This window comes from Histoplasma capsulatum, assembly GCF_000150115.1.
Source record: "Histoplasma capsulatum G186AR genomic scaffold supercont2.18, whole genome shotgun sequence".
NCBI lineage: Eukaryota > Fungi > Ascomycota > Eurotiomycetes > Onygenales > Ajellomycetaceae > Histoplasma > Histoplasma capsulatum.
This window is the reverse complement of record NW_025544818.1, coordinates 263,706-289,807: the sequence shown is the minus strand read 5'-3', so window position 1 is coordinate 289,807 and position 26,102 is coordinate 263,706. Positions and strand designations below refer to the sequence as shown.

Here is a 26,102-nt window from a genome sequence, read left to right as displayed (position 1 = left end):
AGCTGTGGCACGCGGATCGAAGTGACATATGTGATTATTGAGAACGAGAAATCTGACCTCAGTGTTGGTAGAGTTACTTTATCACGTGACATCGAAACGTGTCCAACCAATACTACAGCTCAGACGTCCATATAGCAACATATAGATATAGGTAGTTACAAGGTTTTGTGAATATGCTTCGGTATAAACTATACAACTCGCTGTTGTTGCTATTATAATCGAATTCCCGCTGCTTCCTCTTTTTTGGCCGCATGATATGCCTTCTTAGCAGCCGCAGCCCGATGCGTTACAGGGTGTTCCAAAGCCTTCCTGGCAGCTTCATTTCCAGCTATAACTTTGCTAAACCCAGTACCCGACCCTAGACATTCATTTTTATGGCCCCAACCGGTCAAATAAACCCCGACGAAAAACGTTTGTAAACCCCCCGAGTGGCAAATTGATTGTTTCTCATCCAAGTAGGATAGTTTGATTCCTTTGTCCATAACTAGTTTAGCAAGATCCTCCTTGTATCGGAGCATAGGCTTGTCCTTCTCTATTTGCTCAAGCTTTGGTATCCAGAGTTGTGTCAGCCAATCTTCGGCCAACTGCACGCCGTATTCACGATTAGACAAGATGACAGCTGCAACGTATGCTTCAAAAAGGTCGCCTTTAATTTTCGTCCATGTTTTTGCTTGATCCCGAATATTTGGAGGCACTTGCAATTTTTGATCCAGGCCATAAAGGGACGTGTATTCAGCCAGCGTTTCATTTTTCACTAGAAGTTCCCTTATCTGGGAAAGACGCCCAGCCGGGAGGCGAGGAAAGGTATCCCACACTAGCCGGGTTGCTATAATCTCAATATATGCATCGCCTAGGAGTTCCATCCTTTCGTAATTTTTCTCTGGCAAGGGGGCGGTATTCGGGTTATGGACTCCTTCGTGAGTGAACATCGCCGTTTGTAGTTGCTTATCCAGAACGGGTGGGAGAGGCGGAAGTTTGCTCTGGGCATGCAATTCGAGCGAAGAGGAGCGTAGTCGACTACGGGGAGATTGTGAATAATACAAAGATTCTGGTGTCGGTTTTTCTGGAGAAAGTGCCTTGGCAAGCGCTGTCAGAACTACGACCAGGTCGGGTTCAGATCCATCGAGGGCTTCTTGAACCTGATCGGGGTGGTTTAGTAGTTTACGGGTGAGTTTCCTAAGCTTTTCTAAACGATGTTTGGTTTTATTTGCACGTTTCTGGTTGCTTGAAGCGGATTGTGAATTTGTAGAAACGGTGTCAGACTCCGAATCGCAGAGTTTCTGTTAGGGAGAATCTCTATTAGATAATAATCGTCGAAACATAGACAAAGGGAAATCAAGAGATACATAGTCTGGATGACTTTCGCACTGACCTTACGTCTTTTCACGGACCTCCTTGCTGTCACCATCCCGGAGCTTTCAAGTTCAAATTTCCGCTTCGTGTCCATCACTTTTTCGGTATCGTTATTCCCGAAGTGAGTTTCCGAGAAGTGATCGTTGAAAGAAAAGTACGAGGAATTATGGCATTGTGAACTCTTCCGCTGCAGGATTAGCTCTAATGCCTAGAATTCAAGGTCCTATTGAGGAACGTTTTAACCCGCGTCCGAAGTATGTTGTTATTTGATCAATAAATACTGGCACAGAGTTTGAAGCAGACTGGAGAAGAACCAAAAAGGACTAGCGGCCAAGCTCAAGAACCAACCTCAGCCAAACAAGGACCTTCCAATGTTCTGTGTCGACGACATACCACGACTACAACGAAGAGCGACTCCAAACCGCGGACGAAATGTCTGTCCCTCGCTCTAGAATTCTAGACCTTGTGAAGGCTGGTTCTGTTCGCCGATTGCTAGCATTGATACACTGGCTAATTGTTTCCAAAGGCCCAATGTCGGATTTTCTCCCACACCTACAACCCAGGGCAACAACGACTTGGGAATAAAGTTTTACGTCAGCGATTACGAGGGCCCGCACTGGCGGCGTATTACCCGCAAAGGATAGGCACTCTGAAGGAATTGGAAGATGCTTACGATGCTCTTGGGCTCCGGTTTGTGGATTACCCGGAAGGGAAGCGGCTGGCTGTCATAGAGAAGTACGTGCGGTGTTCGCCGATCAATGCGGATTTTATTATTTAGCTAACCAACGCCAAAATAACAGACTTCAAAGCCGTGGGAAGGGAGCCCCTAAGAAGAGACGCACTGCAGCAGGTAAGAAAGGCTTCGCGTAGCTAGCATCAGGGCAGGCACGGTTCGCTGACTTATTCCCTATCATTTAGAGTCGAGATCGGCCAAGAGACGGTAGTCGGCTACCTACATTCACATGTATACTAGTGCTACACGCTGTCATTTCGGTGGATCATTCATATGTCTATGGGTATTATGATGGTTTTTTCTCGGCATTCTACCACTGATGCTCAGTTTGAGTGGTTAGAAGGAGTTGTCTTGGTTTTGTTTAGGCAATTATATTCTACTAGAAGGTTGGCATTCACAAATATACCCAAGCCCTTGGTGGCGTTTCCAGAAAATTGCTCTTTCACCATTATGGATGCAAATTATCCGCTTGTTTTATTTTTGTGGGATGGTTGATCTTGTTATTGTTGTGGTTGCTAGCTAACTATATAGGGGTAATCACATGTGGTGGAGGGCCACCTGGGCAACTAGTGCCCAACACCCCCCCACATGCCAACATGTATGATGTGTTCCTACAAATATTCCATGCTAGCTATTTTAACCTAGATCATTCTAAAAACATGCTATATACAGAAATTTAATCATTCTCACTGTTGTCAGTGAAAAGTTCTAGTAATTTAATGAAATATCTAAATATCACTGTGTTCAGAGATTTGATTAATTCATCTGCTACTATATTCTCAGTGAAAATATGATTAATTGAAATAATATCTTCATTCAATTACATATGAGAATAGTAAAAGTGAGTATTAATATACTTACTATGCATTATGATCACAGTAACAGTAGCTAGATCAATCAAATCTTTATTATCTACTCTGATAAATAAGAGATTCTTTGCTGTAATAAATTCTAGTTTTATTATTATATTATATAATTATATTACTTTATATACTGCTTTACTGAGTATTATATATTCTATTTTATTTGAATTTAAAAAAATATAAAATTATTTGAATAAACACTATGAAATTGATGTATCTGCTAATTTAAATATAAAGCTTAAAATAGATTTATATTTACTATTCAATAATTCTACTCAATCTAAATTTATATAATCTATTAGTAAATATAATATATTAAGAAATTTATTGATTTTATTTTTGAGATCTTTGTATAAAATATCTAGATTGTTTGTTTTTTTTAAATATTATATAATATAGAAAAAAGTTTTTTATATTTTAGATATAAACACAGTATTCTTCTGTACTAGTAGAAATACTGCTTATATAATATCTGAGTATAATTTAACTATCAGATACTGTAAGCACTCTACTTTATATTAATATTATTCTTTAATAAATTCTTCTTTTTATTCTGATACAGAGGTATTATCTATCTTCATTCTCTTAAATATTAATATAGAGACAGAGATGATATTGTCTAGATAGAAATCTTGCATTAAATAATTAATATAATATCTCAATATTAATTTTATAATACTATCAGAGTGATATTTAATCTTCATACTCAAATATTTTAAAGATTCTTTTAAATCTTTTATTTTTAATTTATTGATAAGAGTATTAACTAATTAATCAGCATCTATCAAATCTTCTGCTATAATATAAAGATTATTTATATAGATTATTATATAAAAATAATTGTAAGATATATAATATTATAAAGCAGAGTTATAGAGACTAGATTTGAAGTTATTTTTACAGAATAATACTGTAAGAAAATTGTATCAAATTTTAATAATAGAGTTCAATTTATATAGAGAGTCTACAACAGTATAAATTATTATATATAAAGTCTCTATTTTAAATCTGATAGATTGCTGTATATAAATTGTTTTATCAAGTCAGTTATATAGATAGATTATAATTATATTAATTTAATACAAAATTCAATCTCACTTCACTGCTATTATAAATATTATACAATTAATAGTATTATTGACAATAGATGTGTATATTTCTTTATATATACTTTTCTTTAATTAATTACTGTATATTATTTATTAAAATTTTTGTAATATATTATCAGAATCTGTATTGAAGTTCTGAAAGCAATCTTTTTCAATATAAATTTAATAACTGAGAATCACTGACTCATCAGAAGAGATATCAGAATATAAGATTATTATTTAAATATTTCTTTATTTCAAATCTACAATTTTACATTTTATCAATTTTTATCAATATTTATCAACTCTTTTATATCTACTAACAGTATTTTTATATTCTTTCAGAATAGAATCAGTGAGAAAAAAAAAATATAGATAGTAAATACTTTCACTGATTTTATTTATTCAGCATCAGCTAATTTGAGAACAGCAGTATCATCAATAAAATAAATTACTAAATTTATAGCTTCAGATATTATATAATTAATATTATTCTATAGAATTGAAGATTTCTTTGCAGAGAAAATAATATTACTAATAATAATTATTTTATCAGTTATAGAACTTCAGAGACAGTAGATTGAGTTACTACAGAATTCTATAAATTTAAAAATTTCTACTCTAATAAACAGCTTATCAGTAAATTTTTGAGATTTATAAAGATATATATAAATATCAATATCTAGCTTTCTAAAATAATAAAATTGAAGTAAGATATTGATTAATACTGAAAATGAAACAGTATAAAGATATTATATAGATACTTCTTCAGTATTGATAGATTAATATTTCTTATTATATAAAATGATAGATATCAGTGTATTGTTGATAATTATAATTATTGTTTTAAAAATATCTGCTCAGAACTTCTTCAGTATATTTATATCTATAAACACTACTCTAACACATATTATTATTATATAAATTTCTCTCTCAGAAATATCATCTTAATAAGAGGATTGAAATATAGTAGATTCTCAGATAATATCATTTTTGATCATTATTATTATCATTTTATTTGATTGAAAGATATTATCAATATCAGTTCTAACTAGTACTGATGATATGAAGTCAAAATTTTTCATAAATTGAACTTAATAAGTATAAAATTTGATAGTTTGATTCTTAGTATATAAAAAATAAATTCATCTATAATAAATGGCATCATCAGTAATAAATATATAATATTTGATCTCTTAATAAGATTCTATAGAGTAATTGAATATATTATTTAGTATATAACTGTCATCAGCAAAATCAATATAAATATATTGTATTGCTTATAATACTTGTGATATGAAAGTTTACAAGAATTTATATATTATATCTGCTTTGATACAGCTATCACAGAAGAAATCTATTTTAGATTCTTTAATACAGATACTGAATAATAGATTCTTTACTAGTATGATGATTGTATCAGTATAAATATACTCTAGAGTAATATATCATTTTATAAATATTCTTATTAGAGAGTTATAATCACTAGATTGATTATTAGATTTTCTTATAGTTGTTAATATTGTATTTCTGTAATTGTAAAATTTGATTATAAAATGAATAATCTAAGATAAATGATGAATATCTATTTGAAATTTTTATTCTATTATTTTATAGACTGATTTTTTGAATATATAAACAGCAGTGAAATTGACACTGTTCAGAGCTTTTATTATAAAATAAAAAAAAATAATATTAGATAATTAATATCTGAAATTTTAATCTTCTAGCTTTATAAAGAATAGAAGATTAACAGTGAGATTGAGAATTTAATAAATATAATTCACTGAGATATCTCTTTTTTCTAATTCTAGAAAAATATCATCTATTTTCTCAACTTATTCTACATTATTATTTACAATAGTTATTTCTAAATTCTTTTTAAATAACTTTGTATATACTAATAAATATCTTTCATCTGTTATATTAAAGCTTATACAGATATTGAGATATTAAGATTTAAATATTATAGTAGATAATATAGATAGAGTAAATACTATATTAATACTAGATTGTAAAATAAAAAGATTTGATACTCTGATACTAGTAGATTTATTATTATTTTTATTTTTTTTTTATTTTTTTTCTTTTTTTTAATATTCTCAGTATTGTCAGTACTCTTATTATTCTTATTCTTTTTTCTTCACTACTCAGATACTTTATCAGAGTTCAGATGATAGTAATTAATCTTTATATACTCTAAAATCTTACAGTATCTGCACTGTGAGATTATAATGATAATTGTATTATTATTATCATTATTATTAATAACTGTATTAATTTTTGAAGTTTTGAGATATTCAGAATCCTCTGACTTACTCATTCAATAAATAATTTATTTTATAAAATTATTAATATTTAGATTAATAATCAGACTCTGATTTATTTTATAGAATATATTAAAATATAATTTAATATAGATTCTCTGATAATCTTTGAAAACTGATAATAAAGAAATTATAAAGATAGTTTTCATTGCAGTTCTCTGTTAATTGTTGTATACAAGTAGATAGATAGTAATATCAATATATATATATCAAATAATCACTGTTCTTGATATATAAATAAGTAAATTTTTTAGAGAATATTAATTCTTTTCTTCTCTAGAGATATTATATATACTGTGCTTATTTTATATCATAAAGCTGTTATATTGTCAGATTAAATGAATTTTATAATTAAATAAATAGAATCTATCAGAGATTGTAATATACAATAAAAGAGTAGCTTTGAATATATCATTTAATATTATTACTCAAATATTAATAAATCTTCAGATAATTTTTATTGATTTTTATTGAGAATATCTATATTATTAATTATCTCTATATTTAAGAAGAATACTATTTTTTATATCTGATAGTTAATGTTATTGAATATAATAATAAACTTTATATTCAATAAGATCTGTACTTTCTTCTGATATTTATAAACCAGTATATTCAGATTTTCTTCTGATATAGAGTTCAGAGAAGATGAAAATAAAGAAGAAGATAATGAAAAAAATAGTATATATATTGCTATTAGTTGCTTGCAGAGTATAATGAGATCTGTTACTGCTATTGTCATTATATTATTAGAATTTAATGTAGAAATCAGTATAGAACTGAGTATATCATCTTTGAATTTCTTGTATTTTAATATCTTATCAGTATTGTGTGCTGAATCAGAGATTATCATATCTTTCTCTACTATTATATATTTAATTTGATCACTCTCTGTTTCTGAAATAGATTCTTATTCAATAACAGAGAGAATGAACTGAAGAACTTTTGATTATAAATATAGACTGGCCATGTGACCATGCATGGGACTGGGACCAAATTTTTCCTCAGTCCCATTATTAGATATCTTAGTCCTGGTCCCATATAGTGTTTAGCAAATTAGTCACTTTACACTGTTTATATTATAAATCTAGTCCCAGATCATGTTTTACTAATAAATTAGTGATTCTGGTCCCATTTGATCCCATTTTACAAAATGGGACCAAATGGGACCATGATTTACCCTATATAGATTGGCAGCGATAGATAGGTTGGCAGCGGTAGGTAGGTTGGCAGTGGTAGGTAGGTTGGCGGCAATAGATTAGCAGTGATAGATTAGCAGTGATAGATTAGCAGTGATAGATTAGCAGTGATAGATAGGTTGGCAGCGGTAGGTAGATTGGCAGCGGTAGGTAGGTTGGCGGCGGTGGGTAGATTGGCAGCGGTGGGTAGGTTGGCAGCAGCACTAAGCAAGATAGAGGTAATATCTCCACCAATCATATCATCAGATTGATGTATTATATAATCATCAGAATGGGACCAAACTTGAGTCAAAATCATGATCAGTCCCAGATCATGTTCTGATTTTGATAGTCAGTCACTTTACATGGAATATCAAGATTTTTTAGTCCCATTTCACTCATGTTTTGATAATTCTAGTCACTTTACACTCCCATTCTGGTCCTGGTCCCACTAAAATCATGCCAAGAAATGGACTGAGACCAAACCAAACCAAACCAAATGTGTAATTCATGGTCCCGGCGGCCAGTCTATATAAATATAGTATCTTTTTATATTCTGATATAAGAATTGAAAATAATTAAGAATCACTCATAATCAATCTGATTTAGAAAGATTCTAAATGAAAATAAATAAATAAGTTTTTGATTTCTTTAAAATAGTAATGAAATCTCTGCAGCAGTCTTGACAGTAATTCTGTCAATTACATCATTTTTATAGACAAAGAGCTCTTTTTTCAGAGAAATAATATCTAACTCATTCAATATAACATCAGTTGCAGCATATTCTAATCAAAATGTGTTATTTTTCTTAAAAAACTGCTATCCAGGCCATAATCTGTGAGATGGTTGATCTTGTTATTGTTGTGGTCGCTAGCTAACTATATAGGGGTAATCACGTGCGGTGGAGGGCCACCTGGGCAACTAGTGCCCAACAATTTTTCACCTAGTGTTTGACGAAATATTTGAAATCACGTGATCCAAGAATTCAACCTAGCTTATCTCTGCTCTACGCGCATCCCTTTGGCATTCTCTTTTCTCTCCCGTCCGTTCCCAAATTCTAGCATCACATAATATATACAAGTGTTAGTTTATATATGTGCGCTGATTGCCTCCCTATCTTCCAAGTAATTCGTGTCGGCTGAGCTGAAGGGTCGAAGGATCCTATGCCAATTCTTTTGTAATTCTCCAATATGCCAGCCGCAACTCCGAAACCCACGAAGAATCAACTAAAGAGGGCTAAGCGCAAAGCGAAAAAACATGAGGTATGTTGGATCTTTTCTTTCTTGGTATGTATGTCTACTGATTTCTTTTTCTCCCTCAGTTGAAATCTAGCAACGATTCTCCGGCTCCGCAAAACCATTCGGAGGCTGTTGAGACGAACAATAAGCAAGATGATCTCCCACAGGAGGCTCCTCCCGAGCGCAAGGGCGACAAGGGCGATGCTAGTGATCCTGAGAACCTCTACGATTCAGTGGACCCCTTATTTGAAATGTACAGAGATGTAATCAACAAGTTCGAGAAACGCGAAAATGAAGAGTCCGCATCCAAAGAAATTGACAAACCCGAGGTCTACTTCGATGACGACGATGATATTCCTGACGAGGAAGAGGAAGCTTCTGGCCCAAAAATATCGAAGAAAAAGCGAAAGGAAATGAACAAACTGTCCGTGGCAGAGTTGAAGGCGTTGGTTCGGAAACCAGAAACGGTAGAATGGACCGATACGTCAGCATCAGACCCACGTCTCCTCGTTCATATCAAGGCATATCGAAACGTCGTTCCTGTACCTACCCATTGGTCGCTAAAACGGGAGTATTTGTCGTCAAAGAGAGGAGTTGAGAAACCACCATTTACTTTGCCGAAGTTTATACAGGAAACCGGCATCGCTGAGATGCGAGATGCAGCTTTGGAGAAGCAGGATCAAGCAACCCTCAAACAAAAACAGCGCGAGCGTGTACAGCCTAAGATGGGGAAATTGGATATTGACTACCAGAAGCTCTATGAGGCATTTTTCAGATTTCAAACTAAACCCGAACTGACTCGCTACGGGGAGGTCTACTACGAGGGCAAGGAGTATGAAACTAACCTACGGCATCTCCGACCCGGCGAACTGAGCGATGAGCTGAAAGAAGCCCTCAACATCCCCCCCGGCGCTCCTCCTCCGTGGCTTATAAACCAGCAACGATTTGGACCTCCCCCGTCATACCCTGCACTCAAAATTCCAGGACTAAATGCGCCGCCTCCTCCCGGCGCAATGTGGGGATATCATCCTGGAGGATACGGTAAACCTCCCGTTGATGAGCACAACCGCCCCTTATACGGAGGTGACATTTTCGGTGTGTTACAAACGCAACAAAATGTACAGCAAGGGGAACCCGTGGAGAAAGAACTTTGGGGAGAATTGCAACCCCCAGAAGAGGAATCGGAGGAAGAAGAAAGCGAGGAGGAAGAAGAGGAGGAAGAAGATGAAAGTGGAACTGGGTTGCAGACCCCGAGCGGGTTGGAGACTCCAAGCGGGATGGTTTCCACCGTCCCATCCGAATTGGGAGGCGCAGAAAGCGTTGTGGGTGAATTTGATGTTCGAAAGCATCATCGCGGGACCGAAACCGAGGAGTCAGCGCTTCCGAGGTCTGCATACCAAGTCATCCCAGAGCACCAAACGCAAGTTCAGGGCTTTTTCGGTGGCGATCGGGCGTATGATCTCAAAGCTGCACAGAGCAATCTTCCAGTGCTTGGTTCAGAAGATCATAGTCGAAAAAGAAAAAAACCTGGAGATGTGGACGTGTCTGTTGACCCTGATGCGCTACTTTCCCATGATGGAATCAGTAAGGATAGCTTAAAAACCCTTTATGAAACCCAACGCCAACAGGAGGAAAACCCTAATTGGGGATTCCAAGAGGACCTGAGCGATATGATTGCCAGCGAGAGCCGAAAGCGATTAAAGAAGGATGACGAGCGACGAGCCAAACGGTAATATCTTAGTTGATCGCACACAGCAAGCATATATCTGATTTTCGGGTTTGATCAGGCGTGGGGAACTTCTTTGTAACAATATCTTGATTTCTTTTTGTTTTTTCTTAGTTATAGGCAATCCATCATGATTCAGTTTCATCGCCGTTTCTAATATTACGCACCGGCCGACCTTAAAAACCCAACCATTATCACCCCCGAGAATTTATATGTTGTCGAGACCAAGTTCAATTTCCACTTCTCTTCTCGATGTTTTCTTTGTTGGGGGTTTGGATTAGCATGGCGCTGGTGGTGATTGAGCTCTTTTGCCTTAGTGGCCTAGCATCCTTTCAAGATATTCACGTGACTTCACTCACTTTCTGTCAGTGAGATCATTTCATTGAACAACGCTGGACAACTCACGAAACCAAGTCGAGCAGGGTGGAACATGAGGCGTACCCCGGTTTCCTTTTTGCATTGCTACGCTGTGGCCCAGCGATAGTCTTCTGTTCACGAATACTATGCTGTGATCGGCTTGCAACCCTCGTCTTTTTAGCTCTAATCAACGCCTTTTTACAAGAACATCGCCATGGATCGCGACCGAGATAGAAGGTTTGGAGAATCTCTAATCCATTTCATTTTGAGATAGTTGGATTGATATCTACAACTTGAGCCAGTTCCCACATCTTATAGCAACGGGCTAATGGTTGGATTTTTGCGTTTTTAGATATGATGACGGTCGTCGCTTTGGAGAAAGCTACCGCCCGTCAGAACGAAACCGTCGACATTCTCCACGTGGTGATACTCGCTCTCCATTGAGACCCGCAGCTGACACCTGGGCTCCTGATCGCGGAAGGCCTCGCAGCCGATCACCAGTTGTCTTTCGGCGCCGTTCAAGAAGCCCGCTTTTCCGGGGAAGAGACCAGGTTTCTAGTTACAACCCCAGAAGCAGGAGACCGTCACCTGCTCGCGATATCCGACGGAGCCCCCCAAGATCACGGCGCTCTAGGTCCCCGCCTCGATATACAAGGGAACGTAGTCCACTTCCTCTAAAAAGAACTCGAGACCCTTCGCCGCTCAACAATTACCACCCTCGCTCTCCAAAAAGAGAGCGCGTCGCTTCTCCGCCTGTACGACCAAGATTTGAACGACCCTGGTCTCCGTCATTCCCTGGATATCCTCGAGGGCCTCCGCGTGCTCGATCACGCAGCTTGGATCGGCGCGAACCGCGGCGAGAAGTTCCTGCTGAGCGGTCATGGCGACGCAGGTCACTCTCTCCACCGAGAGCGCCATCCGGCCACAACTCTGATCGTGTTTCGACGTCTACGTCACGGAGATCATCCCCACCGTTACAAACAAACGACAGATTGAACATGCCGCGATCTGGGGGCGTCACGCGCTCTCCAGCCATTATGCCGACACGAACACAATATGAAGCTCGGCAACCGATAACATCTCCTTCCCGTCCCACCAGATCGCCACCAAGACCAGTAGAGCCGCCGCGGGCGCCTGCTGGTAGGCCACCGTCTCCTCCTAAGGAACCGACTACGCGTGGGCCTTCACCAAAACTACCGGATAAACCTTTGAGGCAGAGTCCTGGAGGTGATAACGAACGGGGTGAATGTCAATCGCAAAATGCAAGACCTCCAGGCCCTTCTGGCACTTCTGGAGGCGTAGGCCCCTCTTCTCTTGGGAATCAGAATGTTGCGCAAGCGCCAAGGATCCCCAGCCAACCCCAAACTTTCAACAAACCGCGATCTGTAACGCCGTTGTCCTCTCCTTCAACCGCCCAACCGCCAACCGGTCCTCAGGCTCGTGGAACTAACTTGTCCTTACTTTCCGCTCCTACCCGCCCTAGGGGTGGCATTCCACACAGTTCTACTAGGGATGGCCCCAGTCCCCGCGACGGATCTTGGTCAGGATCTGTTCGACACCACTCCCCGCCGGTGCATCATAAAACTCCTAGTGGACATCGTGCTGGCTCGAATTACGAGTCTCATCGTCCTCCTCTGTTTCGGCATAGTAGCGCGTCAACTCCACATTCCTACCCCCGTCCTCCACGTTCTACCAACTATCTATCCGGGATACCTCAAATAGTACCTGGTGGAAAGCTGCTGCCATCCAGCTTGGATCCAAGCCGCGAAAAGCGTCTCGCTCAGCTAGAACTCGATAAAGAAAAGCTCTTAGAGCAGATTGAAGAAAAACAAAAGGCCAAGCGGGCTGGACTAAGGGAATGGGAGAAACTCAGTAGGGAGAGTTCTACAGGTGCACTGAGGAGTGAGCTTGCCGAGGGCCATTTGCAACGAATGACAGAAGGTGATGGGCTGGGCGGGCCTGCTTTTTGAACAGTTTCATTAAGACAAGATAAACCTCTTCTAATTCCTGTATTTCAGATTTTCTAGCTTTTCATGAGGATATTCCCGAAGAACATCAATTAGATTATAAGAATCTTTTGCGGTCGACATTCTTTTTCCTCCGATTGAAAGGTGTTCATCGGGAGATGCCTGCTGCTATTTTTATATTCTTGAACAATGTCTCAAATCTGTCTACAATGAATACCCGTGCTCTGTAGAAAAGGCGTTGTATTGGTGTGCAGCGCGCCACTCCGCAATACGAAGCCCAGGAGTGCGTATTAAGTAATTTCTTATGTAATACATGAGTTCATCGCCAACGGATAAAATAAAATCCGACCACCCCCTAAGCTGCTCAATCCAAAGCCGCAGCCAAGTTTCGGCGTTGAGAGGCTTCGTGTCAACAAGTTCAGCTTCAACAATTGTGCTTTCTGCTCCAGCAACGCTCTTCACACACCTCAGATGCCCTGTTTCATGGCGTCCTCTGCTTTTAGAGAATCCATCGAATCCAGAGCCTCCTTTATCTTGGTGGCCCTTTGCCATCGCGTCGAGAGCATTGTTGATTGAAGGTCTTACTGCCAATTACCCCCCTTACAATTCCCGGTTCAGCATTGCTCCGAAACATTCGCTATCTCTCGTCGCCAACATGAATATCTTCAGGTTGTTAGGTATGCGCCGGCCATATCTCCTAAGTGCTTTTTTATTGAAGTGTTTGTCCAAAGTTATGGACTGCAATTGCTCTTGTATATTATTTAATCTCCCTCAAATGGCTGACCCCTTCAAATTTTTATAATCGCAGCGGATTTCTCCCATCTGATCTCTATATTGATTCTTTTGCAAAAAATGAAATCATCTAGCGTATGGATATTCCCCCCTCCCCGTGAGATATCCGTCGAGTTCGTACTATTCCTACCATTGTGGCAGCTGACTTGGGGCTTAGAGCTGTTCCGGAATATCATTTAAATCGCAAGCGTTATATTTTTTCGTTTATATTACACGATACCTAGGTATGTTTTCCTCTATATTGCGCAATCTCCACGAGGCCAATATCAAGCAACACGTACCAAAATACTCAGCAGTCAGCGGTTATTAACTTCTCACTCAACAGATCTTTTTTGGACCTTCACCGATTCAGCATACAATACCGTTTTTAAACTCTTATTTATCTCCTCCTCTGCGTATACTATATATCTTATGGTTAACGACTACAAACCCACTCACGACCCAAACATCGATACGTTTAAAGTGCAATATCTGTTAGGCTCAAGCGCTGTTCTCGGTGTAATATTCCCGCCAAGATATGAAATGGCTGAGGTATGCTTACGAAAAGCCTCCATATTTTTACCTCTCAATACGCATTTATACCATGGCCCCATGCTAATTATTTCCTCCTTCAAGATCCTCTGGGCATTCTCAATCTGGCTGGAATCCGTAGCAATTCTCCCGCAGCTCTTCATGCTACAGCGCACCGGAGAGGCAGAAACAATTACGACGCATTACCTTTTCGCACTGGGCATTTACCGAGCGCTATATATTCCCAATTGGATATATCGATATTTCGCAGACGGCTTTTTCGAACCAATTTCGGTCATTGCTGGCATTATTCAGACTATTCTCTATTCGGACTTTTTCTGGATTTACTATACCAAGTTCGTTTTTTTTTCCTTTCCTGGTTTCTTGGACGTAACAAATTGGGTTTTGAACCCGGTCCTTACTCGTCCAATTTGAATAAGATTATGCTGACTGATTTTTCTCTTTTTTTTCTTTTTTTGAATCCAGAGTTCTTAAGGGCAAAAAGTTTACCCTGCCAGTATAAAAGGGGAGTTCTTGAGAGAGAAACTTTTAACCTGCTATTGGTAGTATCTGAGGATATTATGAATGTTTTAAAGAAATAAGGAACCAGGAGGTTCTGGCAAATAGGGCGGGCTGCCATTGCTAAAAGGGGGAAGAGAGATAACTAAGCTATCCACCATGTATTATCAAATCCTAAGGCCTTTTTTTTCCCCTTTTGTATCATCCGAGAAAAAAATTTCCTTCCTCCCTTTTTATCGTTAAATAATTTTGTTCTCTTTCTACATTTGAAATGACCCAATTTTGTTATTTATTATTTTAATTTTAATAACACTAACGATGGGTTTATTTATGGTGCATGTATTATGTTGTGCGCTATCATCCCACCTGAAGAATCACGAGAGTAACAGCGCTGTGTAGGCGTCAGGGACTCTGTCTTAGAGAAGCAGGTTAATATTATTCAAGAAGCTGTATCTATACACAAAAACTAGAATATCCGTCGCTAGACCAGGTTCTTTCTTTTTGGACAAAGAGAACACATGCTTGTCGATGCTGTAAATTTTTTGTCGTCGCCGCTGCAGATGTTTGTTCCATTTATCCTTGGGACAGCAAAATTGAAAAAAGGGGGTGGCAAAAGATAAGTGGGAATGCCCGAGAAGGAACACAAAGACAAAAATAAAATGTAAATAGAATCTATGGACGAAATAATTGAATTGGAGAAGATAGGAGATATATTTAGTTTATAGAAAAGTTCTCTCCCTCAACTTGTTGGTGTCTGAGCACCCTCACTGCAAGTAACATAAATTTCCTTGCTCGCCCATTTTATTTTACTTTTCTTTGCCAGGTCACCCATACCATGTATTAGATAAGAAATATAGATTTCAAATAATGAGACAACTAGGGCAGGAGCTGGAGTCAGATGTGTTAGAAACATGAAAACATTTTGGTCCCCCCCTCATGTAGCTTTCATACGTGGCAAAAGAAAGTGATAGAAATTATGATTCCCAGCCAATGAAAAAGGAATTGAGCTTGAAAGTTTAAGTGGAAAGGGGGAAATTTTAAAAGAGAAAGCTGAAAAAGAGGAAAAAAAAAGAGATAAAGAGAAGAATGGATCAAGTGCCGTATCCTAACCTATACCGTCCCAATTCAAGATGACAAAATCCCAATATCGATGGCAATCACCAAATGCTGAGCTCGATAAACTAAATATGCTGTTTGTTCTTCATGATATCCTGTACCGCGCACATCTGCGAAGGTCCTCTCTTATCAATATTGCGAATCGGGAATCCCATTAGCCTCCTCGTACGTAGGATGGTAATCCAGATGTGGCAAATGCATCCCCCCGCTTGGTATGCCTTCCATGGAACTCGAAATGGATCTGGGCAGCGTGCCCAGGCCAGTTGGAGCTAATGGGTTGACATGGTGTTGGTACTGGCTGCTGTGGTGCAGGTGATGATGGCTTCCGGGACCATTGTGGCTATTGCCTTGGCCCCAACTTGAGCCTTGGATGTGAGAGGGATACTCATTCTGGGATCTTCCGTTTGCGGCACCGGGACGGTTGATTACAGAGTCGCGTCGGGAACCTGGCGGAGAGAGGAGCTGAGGGTTCGGTAGGGTTGTTAATTTTGGAGAGCATCTGCGGGAGTTCGGGGGTGTTAGACGTGAACCACCCCGGCGGACCTGGCAGGTTGGACAGATTTTAACGAAGCGGGAGATTAGCTCTTTCGGGACCCTATTTGCATATACAGGGTTAGTTTATTGTTGCTTTTTTACTCTTCATCTTGCACATTTACTAATCATTATTATCATTAGCAGCAGCAGCAACAGCAGCATTGATATTGCTATTTGCCTTGCGATTTTTTTAGTCATTGCATCATTCCTGCTGGTCCCCACACGCAACAAACATACCAAGAATACATCCTCCGAACCTGAGCTGAGGTCTTGTCTCGGCCTCCATGTTGGCATTGCTGGTGTGCTCTTGTCAAAATTTTGAACAGTTTCTCCCGAATAGCAACTGGCTTCCCTTCATGGCAGATCAACCGTTTCGACTAGAGAGGGTATTCGAATATCTAATCAGTGGGAAAGCCTAGATACTGGAAGGTTCTTTAAACAAAAAAGAAGGGCATACTTCAGGCGTTCTGCCATCGTTGGGTTCAAGTTTGAACATCTTCTTGACCCAAAATCTAGAACCAGCTACCAGTCAGCATGTGGGAAAATTGTAGGGTTAATGCTAGGTCCGCACAGTCACCACCTGCGTCGTACTGCCAAGGGTAAAGACGTACCGAAATTGTGCAGATTCAACGGCGGTATTTTTAGGGTCTATGAGCACTGTTTTGATATTTCGTGCCCTTCTTGAATGTATCAAGGCTTTGTCTTGTTTTTTAACCGATAGATCCTGGACGTAACTTAGAAGCAACGAAGATATTGCATCAGAAATAGTGCTTCTAAACTGACTATGACAACAGGGAGTTAAAATAATCACCTGGCCACTAGTTGGTCGAATTCCACAACGTCTGGGAAGCCTTCCAAGGGCGGCAGCACTGGTTCAGAGGCCATCGAAAGCTCATTACATGACTCCTGCCTTTCAATCTCAACATCCCGAAGCTGGTCTGGAAAGGCAAGATACCTATGAGAAGTAGGATATCTTGACTGGGCGAGATACTGAGTGGGGTACGGATAGCTATGAGTCAGTTGAGAATGCTGTTGCGTTTGAGAATACACTGCATGCGATGTAGCGTAGTGGGGACCTAAATGGGAGCCTTGGGAAGAAACCGACGATGTTTGGCTGTACGGAGAGAGCAGGTGAGTCGAGTATGAATGCAGAGATGGCTGGGAAATCCCATATTGACTACTCGGAGTGTAGGTGTAGTCCTGCTCCTCGTTAGGTGAATAACTCTGGCTCATAGTGAGATAGGTCGGCCAGTTACGCGGGTGATTGGTCGACGGCAGCTAGTTCCTCCTTCCTGTAAGCGCGCAATCATCAGGAGGATTCTAAAAACGCCCAGTCGCAATATTAGAGCCGAAGCGGCGTCCCAAAAATCACTTTTCCAATATAAAAAGCCGAAGAGGCGGATGAGACGGATGATTTGACCGAGAGGGGTAGAGGCACGAAAAATTCTGGCTCTATCTCGAGTCGGCCAAACGAACCCACAAGGTGCGGAGCACCACAAAACAAAATAGAAGAGTGAGGTACTAACGGTTCAGGAATTTGAATCGGGCTCCTCCCTGGTTTCTAAGAGATCCAGGAATTCCTCAGGCCTGTCGAAAAGAAGAAGATCGCAATCAACCGCCTGGGAGGGTAGTTTGGAAATTGACAGAGGAGGGAGAGGTGTTCAGCTTCAGCACATATGGATACGGTCAAGAAAAAAAAAAAAATAGAGGATTGACTCGTTTCTTATATGAATAAACTGAAGGAACAACGACGGGGATTGACATCCCATGCAGAGAACGGCTAGGAGTTTATTTAATAGTCGTCGAGAGCTCTCCCAGCTGATCTGAGTCTAGTGGTGCCTCAGGGGTAAAGCCAGCAAAGAAGACAGAACGACGGGGTATTTATCTAGAGACAGCAAATGAACCTATGGGATACATCCAACGCTCGACAACTGAGAGGACAGTACAAGGAAGAGAAAACGAAACAAAATGGGAAAGGAATGGGGCAATAATGGCGGACCAATGCCTGCGATGTACCACGAGCTGATTTGCACGATAGGAGCACAAGCGGATATCCAGTGAGGGGAAGCTATTTATTGGCAGATGTACAGGAGGTACACATTCGGACAGAAGTGATATGGCTGACCTCGTCAAGGCTGCTGTTGAAGCATTTGTCTGGTGGCATCGATAGCTTCCGAGCGAATATATTATTATTCTTCAGTGTATTTTTTCCTGAAAAGGGAGAACCAACTAACTGGCCGTTTCCATGCGGCTAGAGTGATAAAGAGCTCGCCGTGTCTTCAAACTGAGTCCCAAAACAGGGCGGTTTCGTCGTCTTTGGTCCCTTGTTTCTGCTGCAAGTCATACCTCCGACGACGACGAAGCCCGCAGGGATGCCGCGGCGGGCTGAGGTGGGCTCGCAGTATTAAGTGTAAATATATCATAGGCCATGGCAATCTCTGCTGGTTATGGATGGGCTTGCGGGAGACAGCCACGTTGAGACCTGTTCACCCAGGGCTTTTTCTGGCCAGCGGGCTACTATACTCGACCCAATCGAGGGCAGTAGAGGTTGGCGCTGTCAGTTATCACCAAGTGTCTCAAATAATGTGTTAGGCTTACTTAGCGTGACGGCGAAGGATGACAATCACCGTTGGCGTCGAGACTCGATCTCTGAAACTTGCACCAGGAACGCCTTGGTTGGCCTCCGTCAGGGTATGTGGATAATTGAGCGTGTTGGCGCTGCACACGATCTACGTGGTGGGGAGTCGCCCAGAAAAGCTGCGGATGGTCTGTCCACGCATAAAGTTATCTTTGACCACACCTGCACAAAGCCTAAAAACTACAGAGTACACCCTCGCAATGCGTTTTCCGCTCAATGAGAGCTGCACAATGACCTACGTACAAGCGAAAACCCTGTGGGGTTTTCCGTTTTCATGCCCGCGGCATACAACGCTTCCTTATCCGGTATTGTTCTGTGGATAGAACTATCGGATTCTGGAGACGATTACACGTATATCAACACAAGCGGAAGAAGCCCTAGCGTATTCACGCTGCTTGCTGGCTAACGACTCGACCCAGCATGCCATACCGACCGTAGACCTGGCTTTGTGGGCATGCATATACAAATTTCCATCCATCCCATCGATTGCTGCGAGAGCGGGAGCCCACATCTGAACCAAGTTCTGCTTCCCTCTGAAGCCGGTGATGCGTCGATGTAGGCGCCTCCGCCCCCCTGGACGAATTGACGGGGTTTAGCAGCCAATAAAGGGTGTGGTGCATATGCTGGCTCTCCGCCTCCGACAAATCCCACTGATCAATCCTTGCTCCCTGCCTGGCTCCGCGCCGGGAGACTGGGGGTATTTGCCCTCTGGCCATTCCCACGCTGCCCAGATCTTGCCCGATTTAGCTCCATTTGTATCGAAGCCTGACCAGGCATCAGTCTCAGGATGCACATCGAAATCATCTGCTGTGGTTCAAAATATGCCTAGATTTCAGAACATCGCTGCGTATCCGTACGAAGTGATGTGAGTGCACGCACAGGAACATGGACTGAACACGCCAAAACTGGCTGAAGACGAGAAATAAATAAATTAAAATCAAATATTATTCCTGTGTTACCTGCATGGCTACCGAGATATTGGGGCGTGGAATGGTGGCTGGCTGGCTGGCTAACTGGCTGCTTGTGGATTGAGGATGGGATGAACCCTTTCAAACACCCCGTACCGCCCACTGGCTTGTCCCTACGTCCTGGCAAAACTTCACATTATGGGAAGGGGAAAGAATCTATGCAAGATGTGTTGGGTGAACAGCGGTGTATACGTCGAAGCATTGAAGAATGTTGTCAGCATCGTCGTGCATAAAGTTACGGAACGAGCCTTTCCTCCCATTTTTCCCATTTCTTTTCTTTTTTTTTTAACCCGAGGTGAGGGAAAAAAGTAAATATCTTCTTATCGAAAACTACTGTTCATTCCTAATAGTAGGCACCTAAGGACTGCACAAAAAAAATTTAAGCGCGACTGGGTGATTGTGATTGAGGCTCGCTTTTTGCAATCTTGAAAACATAAAAATAGGAGTAATGAGCTCCATCAGTGACGACGGAGGAATATGTCCGACGTCTTTTGGATGCCAATCCAAGGAGCGCTGTCCAAGTATTTCTGCTGGTTTGCTTCACTGGTCAGACTGAAATTGGCATTAGTCGGCAGACTCGTTGGGCACTCACAGAGACTTTATTTCTGCCAGCATTGCTCCGTTGAGCCAAATACCTCGTTTGTGATCCCCCCACTCACCACATATGTTTTCTTTTTCTCTCAATTTTTTCTTCAGTCTCGCCCGTCTTTTTGATCAGCAAAGCCGTGCCCTAGAGCTATCTACCTTTGAGATTGCATCAAATCATGTTGATGTTGTCACAGCTGTTGTCAACCTGGCTTCAGTAATTAGAGGTTCTGTTGTCGGTTTCATCCTCCACACATCTATCAACCCATGGCATCCTCCTCGACGGAGCAAAAACAAAACAAATTGTTTGGACTTCTTTGCTTGGACCCTGGAGCAAGACATGAAATGCAGATAAAAGCACGATTGTTGTTTGTTTCCTTTGCGAAGGAACTTGTGGCTTTGCCGGGGTACGAATCCGCACGAATCAGCTAAGTAAATTGTCGTCACCAGCTCCCTTCTCTCGCCCCAAAGAACTAACACCCACGACACCATCCTTGAGCCCGAGGTTGTGCGTTCAGTTGTCGTTCAGGCCGTAGGACCTGCATCTCATATCGGGACCTCATGGACCGCAGCCGCTGAAGATCCAGAATTTTTTTTGAAACTAGGCTCAAAATGGCGGAGGTCACAAAACAAGGAGCCAATTGCAAAGAACGAGGCTTCCCTGAAGATTTCCTTCCTTGGCTCCTGGAGTCACGGCCATTGTATTGTATGTCTGGTCAATAATACGTTTGTTTGACCAAAGCGGCACTGGCACAGGCATTCGAGCGCGGTGCATTGTGCTGTGCTTGAGTGGCTTCTTCACGAAGTTACAACTTAATACGAAGTGCATCATCTGAACGAACCTCCCATGCCTGCTCTCCATTATACAATTCTTTTATGCGTACCTCTAGACGTCTTGACTCGCTTTGCAACAGGTATGAATTACGGGAAAAATTTCATTTTATCATCGATTGAGTACGGATCTATATGTCATAACCTTTGACCCCCCAGCCCAGAGACGCCTTCGGCTGAATCGCTGGCGGTATGCTGGCTCAGAAGAAAGCCAACAAAAAAAAAAAAAAAAAAAAAAAAAATCCAAACGCCCTGCATCTGAGCAATCCGAGAAATAGGCAAGATCATCGCATTTATTAGTCGAGATTTTTGCCGGTCACCTATGTTTGCCAACGCGTTCATTGGCTTTCCATGTTATTTTTAATTCTGATGTTTTTTATATTTTTATTGTTTTCTGCCAAACAAACCACAAGAAAATATAATTCTATTTTGGGAATCTTGACATATATGTGGAACAGTCGCTTCTTGTGTTTCGTCTGTATGCCAAGTGTGCATCACAAGGACAAGGGCTAAGTTTCTGGTCGCTCGGCCTCTTAAAAGGAAAGGATGGCTCTCTGCAGCCTCTGTCCCAAGCTTCCAAGTTGCGGAGGCTCGGATTGTCCGTGGTAATGGTCAACAATTCACAGTATGAGTTTTTTTTTTCCCCCAGAGTATCACAATCATGTAAATCTAACCCTAACCTAGATATTGGAAACCTCTGCGGCTTTTGGAAGACGCATCCGATCGGTTCATCTCGGCTACCTGGGTCTCATGCTCGACAATCCCGATAATCTGCATTCCGTTGAGCAGGCTTCACATACCGTTTCCTCTGGTAATTGGCTACCACTCACGGTTGCAAAAAGTCTGCAATTTGGAAGCTGTGCTCCTTGAAGCAGAGTATTTGTATTGTAATTGAATATTATTTAACCTGAGTCTTCTGTATGAGTACTTACCGCCTCTACTGCACCACATATATCTAGTGCCAGTGATCAGGATTTACTCCTGAGAGATATTTTTCCGTGAGCCTCGCCCGCTGGGAACAGTGGTTCCAAAAAAGACGTTTCACCTTTTGATGTTACTATTCATCTCTTCGTCTCTACTGTTTTATTAGGAATGAAAAGATTGCCAATTCTGGCTGATGATCTCATTGGCTTCATTATTTCATTATTCCAGGCACCTTCGGTTGCATCATGTTTCACCAGACATCCCCAGCAATGGAAACCCTGTCACCATTTCTTGCAGCCAACGTTTTTTGAGGTCTGACACAATGGACTAACCAGGCATTTGGCAGGTTGCCCTTTGGTGGTTGGATGTCTTATGGAGTTACTTCTTATTGGTACAGTACATATACCTCAGGCTATTTTTGGACTTTTTTAACCCAGCTTTTGTTTGTGCCCGTCTCTAACAGCAAATTTTCGATCAGCATTGTTGGGTGATCTCGCAAGAGGGGAAGCAGATGTATATGTGGGCTTTTGTCACACTTCTGAGATGACATGCATAACTAACTGTTAAGGTAAGAAGCTATTGCGAGGCCTTGACACATGCTGAAGCTCATGACAAGGAAGGTTACGACAATGAATACACCTGGAAGCGAAACGGGATTATATGCATGTCATCATCCTCACTTCAATAGCCATTATTATTATTATTATTATTATTATTTCCAACGAGGCTCCGCTTAGGCTGAAAATTCAGCATTGGGCGGTATTCGATATTGTTGGTGTTGTGAAACCCAATCAACATGCGTCATTCTAATTTTTCGCCATCGATTTCACTTACCAAGCAGAGAATCATTCTCGAAAACAATATCTGCTGCTATCCTAGATCTGGAGATCCTTGAACTCGGGCCTGCAAATTGGAATCACACTTACGCCGTGGTTACTCAAGCTACGACCCCTGCGTGGGTATGTGCAGCAAAGTTGACAATAGCAATGTAACAAAAGCGCACCACAGCTACGAAGCTACCTTTACCCAGCCCTTCTACTCTCTTCTCCTCTCGTTCCCAACCGTGTTCCCCGATGGAGAGAAACAAACGAACAAAAAAAAAAAAGAAAACAAAAAAAATCCACAAAAGCAATCCGTCCAGATATCAAGATTGTTGGCCCCTCCACTCACTAGCACGGGTTATCTCTCCATATCCTCCCCCACCAGTGTCTCTTAATGTGCCCTCGTGCTGCCAAAGAGGCGCTGCTCGATTTCCATTCAAGCTCAAGCGTCACTGTCCAATGGTTTATGGGAAAGCACATATTCCATTTCTCAGAATGCGATTTTCTCCCCAGCCACTGTCATGTCAACCAATGGCTGAAAACAGATTGTTCTAACTCTGACAGGGGCACCCTTGCCTCCGCAACCAAGTCCTTTTTCTTTACACACACACACACACACACACACACAATTAGCTATATGGAGATGACGAATTTCAATACCCCTCAAATGGGACCTCCTTCAACGAAACCAATAAATGTTCGGCAAGTTGGTTTATAGTGTTGGCTTCCATCTGCTACAAATGGATCGATCGAGGTGGGTCGTTCCCATGGGAGTATGCAAGTCCAAATCGAAAGGCCTAGTCCGATCTTGCCTACGCTCAGTCCTTCGCAATCCAATTAGCACCCATTTTCAGCTCAGTTGCCGTTCTCTTTTCTGCGCGTCCTCAAGCGTTGGGCTTCGGCTGAAGTGGTCATAGGATGACAGTTTGTTCCTTACAGTTTCTGTCGTTCCTTTCATTTCTCGCTTGCTTTGCTGGTATTAATGAAATCGTTTTGCCTAATGTTGATTCTGGATAACCGAATGGCCACATAATGTAGTGGTGCCCCTAATATTAATGGGGTTCGGTTTTATGGCATTAAGTTATCGGCTACATGTAATCGGGTACCTCCGATATGGGTCCTCAAAATATATGATACAAAACTGAGAAAGAGATTGTTGTTGCTGAGTGGGAATTCCATTCCTTCTCTCGGTTTTCTGGTTGCGGATCCGTTCTACTAGAGTGAATATGCTACTATGTCTGCATGGAAATATATATATGTAGGAACCCTTGCATGGAAAAAACGTGCGCGGACGTACTTGAGTAACTCAGTGCCATTCTGCATCTCCTGTGTTCAGTGCATCCTGCTCCTGTCTCTCGTGTCCGGAGCTGTTACAGGCACACCATCTCTTCACAGATATCGTACAATGTGTAACATTGCACAGAACTTTATTTACATACGACACCAACGAAAGTTGGACACAGTGGACGAGGCAATATTAGAATATATATAAGGTAAAAGCGAGACGGAGAGCGTCAAGTAGCTATGAAGAAAAATTAAAGTGGGTACGATTAAGAGGGATAGAATGTGGCTCATATCGTAGTCCTTCGAGGAGAAAGAGAAGCAAACAAATTTCTCGTCATAAGGTCCGAGAGATGTGTGCATGACTGTAGAACGTAGTAGCCGGTCCGAGATCGAATCTTGACTTGAGTGTGACTTTTTTTTTTTCTTTTTTGGTATGCCTGAGGTCATATATAACATAATACATGGATTGATTGTGGCCGGGTTTGGCGCTACTTCCTTTCATCTATTGACATGTTGGAAGTAGGAGGATGTGCGTTGGACGGACAGGATGAGAAGTTGAAAAAGGGAGCCGGAGGGCGTAACTGAATATGGCTTTCACGGAGATTGATCAAAAGCCAGTTCTTAGGGGAGTTAACTTGTGTTTCAGACCAGAGGGAAATACATATCTTTTCGTATTTAAATTGGCTTCCATAAATTTTTCTTCGTCTAGACAGAACTCAGAAGGAGCTGAGGATAAGAAAGAGAGAAAGAAATTTCTCGCCTGGTACGTAGGTATGTTCTGGTCATGTATGCAGGTGACAGTATGTATACGTCCCCCAATGCATACACCTGCATCCTGTGTAGTCCTCACTTGCTGAGGCTGTGTGTGGGTTGGAAATGCGCTCCTGGATTGTGGGCAGAAAAGAGCGGAAGAAAGTCGGATCATATCCCATACTTTGTCCAGTCGGCTATTGATTCGGGAGGTGTGTTCACCATCCAACTGCTAACCGAATTTCGCTGGCAATTGGCCAGAATGAAAAAAAAAAATGACGTCTTAAGCTGCTTTACTGATGTAGATATCCGGCGAGGCGGCACTTGTTTCTTCAAGCAGCATTCGATAATAAATGTTGAGAGAATGGTGGTCTAGGTGTCATGGGCCTGGAGAATATATTTAGACTCAGTGATAACTACACCCACCCGTCCACGGCTGATGGTGGACGTAACTTCAATGGATATTGCGGACGAGTGACGCACAACAATAGTAACCGAGAAAAGCTGGAAGCTCTATGGTAATAGTAAATGCAAGATGAAGACACCCAATTAATAAACAAAGGGCCAACATAGTTAAAAGTTACTAAGTACAGACAATACATGCATCGAAGATGAAGGGGGCCGAGGACAAAAATAAGTAATAACAGGAGGAAGCAACACAGAGAAAGAGGCAACTAGAACTGGAAAAAAGTAAAAGATAAGTTAAAATGGAAAATTCGTTAGCAGGAAAAACATCGATCGATAATACACGACTGTTAATCGAGGACAACTTTTGGCCTGTTTTTTTTTGGGGGGAGGGGTTCGTAAAGTCATCAAGGGCATGCATGATATGGGAATCGGCCCTGGGAAATCATGGCGGCATGTTCGTCGTAAAATTTCTATCGTAACCAAGTACAAAATATTGGGATGCGGAAAAAAGGAAATGGGTCACGGTAAAATCCATGAAACCATCCGGGAGTATACAAAGACGGTGGCATGAGCCCATTTCTCTCGAGAACGC

At 41.1% G+C, this 26,102-nt stretch overlaps 11 protein-coding genes across 11 annotated transcripts; 7 read left to right on the top strand and 4 right to left on the bottom strand.

Annotated features, from left to right (window-relative positions):
- Positions 1–149: 149 nt before the first annotated feature.
- On the bottom strand, positions 150–1,597 carry HCBG_08873 (RNase3 domain-containing protein; the record flags this gene model as incomplete). Its single annotated transcript, XM_045435922.1, has 2 exons — positions 150–1,280; positions 1,373–1,597. The coding sequence occupies 2 exons, from the start codon at positions 1,445–1,447 to the stop codon at positions 213–215; spliced, it is 1,143 nt and encodes a 380-aa protein (XP_045283451.1).
- A 188-nt stretch (positions 1,598–1,785) lies between these two features.
- HCBG_08872 (mitochondrial 37S ribosomal protein RSM27) lies at positions 1,786–2,565 on the top strand (the record flags this gene model as incomplete). The annotated part of the gene is made up of 4 exons (XM_045435921.1): positions 1,786–1,833; positions 1,880–2,088; positions 2,154–2,203; positions 2,272–2,565. The coding sequence occupies 4 exons, from the start codon at positions 1,786–1,788 to the stop codon at positions 2,295–2,297; spliced, it is 333 nt and encodes a 110-aa protein (XP_045283450.1).
- A 6,167-nt stretch (positions 2,566–8,732) lies between these two features.
- HCBG_08871 (splicing factor 3b) lies at positions 8,733–10,649 on the top strand (the record flags this gene model as incomplete). Its single annotated transcript, XM_045435920.1, has 2 exons — positions 8,733–8,804; positions 8,864–10,649. The coding sequence occupies 2 exons, from the start codon at positions 8,733–8,735 to the stop codon at positions 10,511–10,513; spliced, it is 1,722 nt and encodes a 573-aa protein (XP_045283449.1).
- A 428-nt stretch (positions 10,650–11,077) lies between these two features.
- HCBG_08870 (uncharacterized protein) lies at positions 11,078–12,938 on the top strand (the record flags this gene model as incomplete). Its single annotated transcript, XM_045435919.1, has 2 exons — positions 11,078–11,100; positions 11,216–12,938. 2 exons carry the CDS (start codon positions 11,078–11,080, stop codon positions 12,831–12,833), a joined length of 1,641 nt encoding a protein of 546 aa, XP_045283448.1.
- Positions 12,939–13,034: 96 nt separating this feature from the next.
- HCBG_08869 (uncharacterized protein) lies at positions 13,035–13,382 on the bottom strand (the record flags this gene model as incomplete). The annotated part of the gene is made up of 1 exon (XM_045435918.1): positions 13,035–13,382. The coding sequence occupies one exon, from the start codon at positions 13,380–13,382 to the stop codon at positions 13,035–13,037; it is 348 nt and encodes a 115-aa protein (XP_045283446.1).
- HCBG_08868 (ER lumen protein retaining receptor) lies at positions 13,315–14,655 on the top strand (the record flags this gene model as incomplete). The annotated part of the gene is made up of 6 exons (XM_045435917.1): positions 13,315–13,507; positions 13,639–13,697; positions 13,780–13,846; positions 13,948–14,153; positions 14,238–14,488; positions 14,619–14,655. The coding sequence occupies 6 exons, from the start codon at positions 13,486–13,488 to the stop codon at positions 14,653–14,655; spliced, it is 642 nt and encodes a 213-aa protein (XP_045283447.1).
- Positions 14,656–15,896: 1,241 nt separating this feature from the next.
- On the bottom strand, positions 15,897–17,534 carry HCBG_08867 (uncharacterized protein; the record flags this gene model as incomplete). Its single annotated transcript, XM_045435916.1, has 5 exons — positions 15,897–16,362; positions 16,539–16,678; positions 16,759–16,813; positions 16,913–17,083; positions 17,113–17,534. The coding sequence occupies 5 exons, from the start codon at positions 17,532–17,534 to the stop codon at positions 15,897–15,899; spliced, it is 1,254 nt and encodes a 417-aa protein (XP_045283445.1).
- Positions 17,535–18,269: 735 nt separating this feature from the next.
- Positions 18,270–19,159, top strand: HCBG_08866 (uncharacterized protein; the record flags this gene model as incomplete). Its single annotated transcript, XM_045435915.1, has 3 exons — positions 18,270–18,358; positions 18,557–18,691; positions 18,727–19,159. The coding sequence occupies 3 exons, from the start codon at positions 18,270–18,272 to the stop codon at positions 19,157–19,159; spliced, it is 657 nt and encodes a 218-aa protein (XP_045283444.1).
- Positions 19,160–19,325: 166 nt separating this feature from the next.
- Positions 19,326–19,655, bottom strand: HCBG_08865 (uncharacterized protein; the record flags this gene model as incomplete). Its single annotated transcript, XM_045435914.1, has 1 exon — positions 19,326–19,655. One exon carries the CDS (start codon positions 19,653–19,655, stop codon positions 19,326–19,328), a length of 330 nt encoding a protein of 109 aa, XP_045283443.1.
- A 1,684-nt stretch (positions 19,656–21,339) lies between these two features.
- On the top strand, positions 21,340–22,193 carry HCBG_08864 (uncharacterized protein; the record flags this gene model as incomplete). Its single annotated transcript, XM_045435913.1, has 3 exons — positions 21,340–21,406; positions 21,884–21,948; positions 22,008–22,193. The coding sequence occupies 3 exons, from the start codon at positions 21,340–21,342 to the stop codon at positions 22,191–22,193; spliced, it is 318 nt and encodes a 105-aa protein (XP_045283442.1).
- A 2,961-nt stretch (positions 22,194–25,154) lies between these two features.
- On the top strand, positions 25,155–25,624 carry HCBG_08863 (uncharacterized protein; the record flags this gene model as incomplete). Its single annotated transcript, XM_045435912.1, has 2 exons — positions 25,155–25,314; positions 25,479–25,624. The coding sequence occupies 2 exons, from the start codon at positions 25,155–25,157 to the stop codon at positions 25,622–25,624; spliced, it is 306 nt and encodes a 101-aa protein (XP_045283441.1).
- Positions 25,625–26,102: the final 478 nt, after the last annotated feature.